This window comes from Indicator indicator, chromosome 3 (genome assembly GCF_027791375.1).
Source record: "Indicator indicator isolate 239-I01 chromosome 3, UM_Iind_1.1, whole genome shotgun sequence".
NCBI lineage: Eukaryota > Metazoa > Chordata > Aves > Piciformes > Indicatoridae > Indicator > Indicator indicator.
The window spans coordinates 27,879,241-27,887,637 of record NC_072012.1 but is presented as its reverse complement, the minus strand read 5'-3'; the positions used below and the strand labels follow the sequence as shown (position 1 = coordinate 27,887,637).

Here is an 8,397-nt window from a genome sequence, read left to right as displayed (position 1 = left end):
CTGAGCTTTTTTAAAGTTCATTTACAATTCTGGATTAAAACCTAATTTGTCAAGACAGGCTAGCTCTAGTATGAACTTTTAAAAAACATATATACAGTATCTGGCCTGAAGTACTATGAATAAGGCACATGTAGACATATTGAAAGCTGAAAAAAAAAAAGAAATTAAAATTTGGAATTATAGTCACTGATTAGATGTCATACATGGCCCCCATTGGAGCAATTTTAAAATCTGATAGTTAATATCCACTGAGCAACAACAGGTTTAGTCTAGCAGTTTGTTCATTAGTTTCAATACTGGAAGTATATTAGAGGAAGATTCACTTTCAAAAAGATAAGCTTTTCAAAGTGTTCAATCATTACCCTTGACTGACTAAAGTTGTTGCTTTCATTGGATGTATTAAACAATCTCTCTGAAGGAACAATGCTTGGTGGACAACCCAAGAACCTGACAGCCAATTTTGACAGTACTGGCCAAGATGACTTCTTAAAGTTCCAGTAAGTTAGAGGATCACAGTTATGCTCAAGCACTTCCTCCTCCAAATAAGAAAGCACCATTTCCTCTGGTAACTTTGCTCTTTCTTTCAGGTCTTTTGTTTTCTTCATGTCACCCATGAGTGACCAAAGATTATCTTCCCCACATGAATTTGTCGATGGTGAACCTATATCACATCCATTGGAAACAGGTTTATCATCATCTGAGGTAGAACTCATGATTTCCAGCTCCCTGATTAAGTCTTGTTTATATTGTTCAGCCTCCTCTTCTGTAAATAAGGATGTTTTATACCGGGGATCCAGAAGCGTAGCAAAAATGTACCTTGGATCATGAAGCGTAGAGGACAATCTACTCACCATGGCTTCTTTCAAAGATTTCAGCATTGTATCTATGCCCATTGTTTCCTCAAATAGCATCTCTATTTTCCTGTTAAGTATATGAATCATTGGAATCACTTGGCTTAGAGTAGACATGTGTGTACTCATCTCCCTGCTTGCAGCTTCGAAAGGTTTGAGAGCGTGGCACACTGACTGCATGACTTCCCACTGATCACAACTTATTAGCTCCCGAAAGCTGCACTCTATTGACATTTCATCAATTGCTCTTTTCTGTTCGATAAGACGTTCAAGCATATGAAATGACGTATTCCACTTCGATGGGATATCTTGTATTAGTTGATGCTGAGGCAACTCATACTCTTTTTGCAACTCAGCTAACTTCTCTTTTGCCTTTGCTGACCGATGGACACGTTCACAGATCTTTCTTGCAATACTAAGTAAATTCTGAACCATCCTCTGGCTTTTAATAGCCTCATTTACAATGACATTAACAGTGTGACTAAAGCATTGTACACTTGAATGATCACCTTCATTTAAAGTTTTCTCTATGCTCTGATTATCAGTAACAGTAATCCCAATCTGAAGGCCAATGGAAGTAATCCATGTTTCCCACCAGTACTCTAATTGCTTTTGAATGCTGATTCCATTGTAGTCACAATCAATCTGTGATACATTTAATAGCGCTGAACAATGGTAATCCTCACACTGTGGTCGAAATGAAGATTCAAATGTTACCCAATGTGCTGTCAGAGTCAGATATTCTCGTGTTTGGTTGCTCATCCATATTCCAGATGTAAAATGGATGACTCCACTTTCAGCTTCTTTAAGATGTGAAATAATTATTTGTTTTACATTATCATACATATCTGGAATTGCTGTCCTAGAAAAGTAAGATGGAGAAGGTAAAGAATATTGAGGTTGCAAATATTCAAGAAGCCTGTTAAAGCCAACGTTGTCTACAAAAGAATATGGCTGAAGGTCAAGTGCAATCATTTCGGCTACAAGACTTGTGATTTTTTTGGCAACTGGGTGAGAGTCACAAAACTTATCATTGGTTTCATCAAAATTTGAAGATCCTAATAATTCTGTGCTCAGTGGCATGTGATTATCCGTAGATGAGGATAATACTGTCTCTGAGACATCAGTTTTCAATACATTGTTATGAAACCGCTGCAAATGTCTTAGAAGGCAACTTGTGCCTAGATTTGTTGGCTTTTTCCCTCTACTTATTGTACGACCACAGTGCATACATATTACTTTTGTCGAATCTGCAGAACATATTGAAAAGTGATTCCACAGTTTTGAGGTCTTCTTACTATTAACAGGAAATATAATTGGATTATCATGTGTAACCATTGTAGGCAAGTCAGTCAACTTTGAGGATGAACATTCTGCAGAAGCCAAAGTGGCATAAGGAGAATTTGCCAAACTCATATCAAGAAAACTTTTTTGGTTTCCAATTACATCGGGATGGCGTCTATATAAATGTCTCATCAAGCAGCTTGTGCCCACATCGCCTTTCTTACCACGACTTATCGTACAACTGCAGTATCTACACACTGCTTTTAGACTGTCTGCAGGTGACAGTGAAAAGTGGTGCCAAACTTCTGATTTAAGCCTTTTCATAATCCTTTTATTTTGCTGAAATACAGCAGTAGGTTCAAATATTAGTGGACCTAATCCCTCGCACTGTTTCTCCGGAGATGAAATGAAGGAGACTTCACCTATATCATCGGATGATGATAGCATTGTGTCTTCCACTAGAGCATCTCCAGAAGAGAGATTAGTATGGATCTCCTCAGAGATTCTCTCTGGAGAAGAAGAAACAGAAGTTGATTCTTTCATTAGTTTTTCAGGAGAGGATGACATAGAATTCAGATCACTATCTGAAGGCAGCAAAGAAGGCAACAGAGTTGGAGGTGCAGTGTAGAGAGGTGGTATGCTAGTGCCACCCCCATTCTCTTGCAGGACGATGGAACGATGGGCTCTCCACATGTGTCTTATCAAACAACTTGTTCCCAGGTCTTTTCCATTTTTTCCCCTACTAAATTCATTCATGCAGTGAATGCAGACAGCTTTAGAATTATCTAGAGGTGACAAATAAAAGTGTTTCCAGACAGCAGATCTCCTTCTGGAACCTGATGTGCTCTTTGGAATTACAACAGTTTTTTCTGCTACATTCTCCACGGTGTCATCATACTGGTTGTTGGGTAGCTGTGGAGATGACTCAACCATGACTTCTTCTTTGATGCACTTCTCAGAAACTGAAAGATCTGATATTTCTTCAGAAGAAACAATAGAAACAGATTCCTCAATTATTCGATCTGGAGATGGTATTTTAGAAGTCACTTTCTTGACCAGTTTTATGGGGGATAACATAGAACTCAGATCTCCAACATCTGCTGACTGAGGTGGCAGTAACAATGTAGGTGAAGAAAAGGAGGATATACCTGGCATACTTAGATTGCTTTGAACTAATACAGTGGGATGGGATATAGCTGGCATACTTCGATTTCTTTGAACTAGTACAGTGGGATGGGCTCTCCTCACATGTCTCATTAGACAACTTGTACTCAGGTCCTTTTCATTTTTACCCCTGCTAAATTCTTTCATACAGTACATACATATTGCTTTAGTGCTATCTCTAGGAGATATAGAAAAATGGTTCCAAGCAGGTGACTTTTTTCTTGAGCTTATGTTTCTGCTAGAAAGAAGGCTTTGTGTCACGGCCTCCATTGCTACATCATACAGAGTACTACTATACTGAGAAAAAAGAGATCCATAATTATCTTCATTTTCAGTAGATAAATATTTGCTAGGGTTGTTGGTAATGAAGTTCTTTTCTTTGTCTTCCTGTTCATCGCTGCTCTCCCCATGTTTAAAATCATCTTGTTCTGTTTTTATATCCATTCTTTCTAGAGTACAGTTAATGCTGTCTTCCTCTTTCTCCACTTTTAAGTTACTGATTTTACCCAATACAAAATTACCATCCACTCTGGGGGAACCTGTTCTACTTTTGTCCATGGATGGCAAATTCTTCTTGCCAAGTCTTCATTTATTAATAAATACAGATAATTTAAAAGAGTATTTAAATTTTGATTTAAATGATGTACACTGAATGCACAAACACAAACGTGTGTATGTTAAAGTAACCTCTAGTTTGTAATTTTTGTATCTGTGTTGTGCATAACTAAATATGATTAGTCATAAAAATGCATTTAAAAATTATAGACTCAATTAATGGAATCTCATTTTTTTCCCAGGATCAGGACATTTCAGGTCATAGGTGAATGTTCTCAAAGACAGCTACTGTTAAACGCTTCATGTTGTAGGCAATCCTAAAAAATGAATGTTCTCTTTTCTTGTTGAAGGAAGCCATTCTGTTCGTCTTGCTTGGGCAACTGTGGTTCTTCTGCACCATCTAGAAATTAAAAAAAAAAAAAAAAAGAAAAAGGAAACAAAGTTGACTAACACACTTTGATCAATTACAGTAAAGGCAAAATTTTAAAAAAATGCACTAAGTGATTACTATTGAAAACAAAAACAAAACACAAAAATAAACCAAACATTTTCTCAATACATATTTTGTGGGCAAATACATGTCTGCATATGTAGCTTTGACAAAAACTAGAGTCCAAGCATCACTTTTATATCTGCTTGGACATACCTACACCTCATCCTACATCCTAATTCAAGCACTGTATAATCATACATATGCACATACATATCACAGTATATCAGAAGTTGGAAGGGGTCTCAAGAGATCATCGGGTACAACCCCCCTGCCAAAGCAGGATCACTTAGGGTAGTCCACACAGGAATGCATCCAGGTGGGTTTTGAAAGTCTCCAGAGAAGGAGACTCCACAACCCCCCTGGACAGCCTCTTCCAGTGCTTCATCACCCTCACTGTAAAGCAGTTTCTCCTCATGTTGAGGTGAAGTCTTCTATGTTCAAATTTGAACCTGTTGTTCCTTGTCTTATTACTGTGCACCACCGAAATGAGCTTGGCCCCCTCCACTTGACACCCACCCCTCAGATATTTATACACATTGATGAGATCCCCTCTCAGTCTTCTCAAGACTAAATAGCCCCAGGGATCTCAGTGTCTCTTCATAGAAGAGATGCTCAAGTCCCCTAATCATCCTCATGGCTCTCCATTGGACTCTCGCCAGCAGTTCTCGAATTGGGAAGCCCAAAACCGGACACAGTATTAAAGGTGTGGTGTCACCAGGGCAGAGTAGAAAGGTAGAACAACTTCCCTAGACCTGCTGGACATACCCTTCTTGATGCATCCCAGGATGTTCTCTTGGCTACAAGGGCACATTGCCCCCACAAGTCCCACGGAGAACTTGCCACCCACCAGCACTCCAAGGTCTTTCTCCGTGGAGCTGCTTTCCAGCAGGGCAGCCCCTAACCTGTACTGGTGCATGTTGTTATGCCATATAGACACTCACGTCTCCCAAAAGCATAGCATCATTCAGAAACAAAGATACATACAGTTCCATATGCTGATGCCTAGTGCAGCACTGCCAGCTCAAGTTCCTCACGTACACAAGTTATACTAGAAAGCCAGTTTACAAGAGAGATCAGAAACACTTCTTTTCTGTGCGTTTCAGACTTCTGGAAAGCCTATCAAGGTGAGAACTTTCTTTTCCAGTACAGGGAAAGTGGCAAGGAGGGGCAATCTGCTTATTGCAGCTATTTTAAGAAAAGGGAGATGGTGCAGTCAGAGCTGGCAAAGAGGAAGACAGTTTTCTTTCCGTAAAAGTTTTAGTATTTGTGTTCTGTGATCAGAGACAGAAAAAATTTTGAGATACAAAAGGACAGGAGGGTTGAGCATGAAGAACATCAGTTCTAGTAACGGGGCAGAGAGAAAAAAAATCCTAAAATTTCTAGAAAAAATATAACACATGGTATTTTCCACAGGTTTGTCTGGCATCAGAGACTGAACTTAGAGTATGAAACCGAATGAAACACAAATTAGTGATCCCAAATGTATTGATATAGAAGCACATGCAGATGGGAGAAGAGAATTTAAGACAGTCAACATTTTTAATAGAAACCAATCCAAAGACTTTTTTTATCTTTATTTTGATCTGTATTTGTGATTTCAGAGCTCGTACTGCAAACAGAAAAAGCAAAAATACATAATAAGATGTTGTGACTTAAGATCACAGAACAGAAAGGCTGAGAAGCAGACTCCATGCAGAGCTTTCAACACAGAAATTATGCATGTAAGTGCCAAATTACAGTAAGCACATTACAGATTCAAAGTAAAATGCATGCATGCATCTTTTGGCATTGGGTTCTGATGAAGCTGTATGCAATTTTTTTGCCTCAAAACAGGTAATCACACTTCTAGCCTGAAACGCCTATATTTCTTAATTACGCCAGAACAGTTCCAGACTTAGAGGAAAAAAAAAAAACAAACACACACACACAGAGATGTTTCATTTGTCCCTGTCCAGATCAGCAGTTACTGCTTAACACAGCTAAGTGTAAGGTAGCTGTGATGGGAAGATTTGGAAATCTGATAAATGAGACCAGTTGCAAGCTTCCTAACAATATTTAGCTAGATTGACATTCATTCGCATTGCCAATGGTTAAGTTCCTAATCATTACCAGTCATTATCACTACATATTCAAACAGTTAGGGCCTAATGGTCTTATCCTAAATTAGCTTTGAGTACACAATACCAATGAGCAGATGCTACATAGTTAAATAGAGATGGCTATGGTCCCTGATGATCTTCAGCAACTTCAGGTGATAGGAGAGAAAGCCATTTGAACTCTGAAGCAGAAATACAGGTAGGAGACTTTTCTTCCCCCTTTCTCATTTTTGTTGCTGGCTGTTTTAAATGCTCACAATCTCCTACACCAAAAAAGGGTGTGGGAAGCTGTCTTACCTGCTCCTGACACTGTTTACCTTCTTTTCTTTAGGACCAGAAACTGTCCTTGTTCCAGGAGAGATCTTTCCTATATTCTTAATTTTTTGCTTACAGATTTTACTACTCAAATGGTTGATTCAAGTGTTTTTCTATCTCCTATTTGTGACATTAAACATAGGTCTCCCTTTGAAAGTACAGATTATTTCTATACTTATGCTTAACCAATATATAAAATGCTTTCTTGCTGTTAGGAAGGATATGCTAATAGCAGTGTAGCAAAGCACTTTATAAACTGTGCCCAGTTACACTATTTTATTGTACTTATGACTAAGTTTAAGACAAGAAAAAACGAATTATATTTTGTCTACTTTATAGCTATTACAGCTCTCTGGGTACATAGTATATATTTTTTCTACGCATTGTTACTGCCTCCTAGGAATGCAGAATAGCTTAGATTCTTGGAGGAGACTCATTAGGGCTGCTAGATTATTTCCTGGGAAATCCCCGTGGTTGAATGCCCCTTAGAAGATTTTGCCTTCCTCCGCCCCCTCCCATTTTCTTTCAACCACCTAGGAATCATCTCTGTAGTTTGAAGTGTTAGTACATCACACAGTAAGTCAAATTTTCTTTACGACACAATCTCCAAAAGGCTCAGGATTAGAAAAATAGGTACGTTTTTCATCACCCTCTCCCATGCCAACAATCAATATTAAAAACAAAACAAAACAAACAGACAAAACACTCCACATGGTTTTAAACTTCTATAGTAACCTAGAACAAAGTATGAATTTGGTTATGACCACCTTTACGTAACTTATTTACTTTTGAACACAAGCTACTCGAAGTTAAGGACTACGGCTAAACAAACAGGATATTCAAAAAGAAAAATGTTTTCCTTCTTGAAAAGGACAAGGTACAAAAGGCTACAGCAGTCGTCTCAAAATGATTTATGCCTTTGAAACCTCCTTAATTTTATACAAACAGCAAACCAAAGGGAAGGAAGAGTCACCTTGCAACAAAAATCTTCAAAGAAAATAGATGGTAGTAGAGAATCATTATACACTCAAATGTTCTACTCTACACTATTAGCTCCTGAGTGGCTGTGGATGGTGGTTTGCTGTGGTAATAAGCCTGCAGAAACATTTTATAGGATTTTTCCATTCAAAATGAGATTACAAAGCACAGACTGGTTGACAAGAAATGCCAGGAGAATGTCACTGAACCAAAGAATACCACAACAAACTGTCAAGACCAGAAGAAATCACTGTTGAAGGAACACTGGTGTCTTGGGACTGCAGGGACATACATTAATGTGCGACGAGGTATGAAAACTATGCAAGAACACTACACTAAACCATGAGCAGAATATGTTTGGAAACTTTAAACCATTTTCAATTTTAGGTCAAGTAGCCAGGCAGTAATACTTGATTACATTACAGAATTTTAGTGCAAATAGTTGTAGAAACTAGTTTAAAAATAAAAACCTTTAAATTACTATACAAGTGCACATAGGGCAAATACAAGCAACCACACACCCACTCCACACAATGCAAGAGTAGTTGTTGCAATAAAGATGCAAAATGCAGACAGAAAGTGAAAGAAAGTAGTGACAGATTTTGTTAAGACAAACAGATGTCAGTTTTAAAATAAATAGTGATAATCTTGTTTATTTTTG

The 8,397-nt window shown here is 38.1% G+C and overlaps 1 protein-coding gene across 1 annotated transcript; it reads right to left on the bottom strand.

Annotated features, from left to right (window-relative positions):
- Nucleotides 1-290: 290 nt before the first annotated feature.
- ZBED4 (zinc finger BED-type containing 4) lies at nucleotides 291-3,857 on the bottom strand. Its single transcript, XM_054399321.1, has one exon. It carries the CDS (start codon nucleotides 3,855-3,857, stop codon nucleotides 291-293), a length of 3,567 nt encoding a protein of 1,188 aa, XP_054255296.1.
- Between the last annotated feature and the right edge of the window lie 4,540 nt (nucleotides 3,858-8,397).

Excerpts from the sequence above, each read along its gene's own strand:
- ZBED4 (XM_054399321.1), bottom strand. The coding sequence starts at position 3,857 with ATGGACAAAAGTAGAACAGGTTCCCCCAGAGTGGATGGTAATTTTGTA.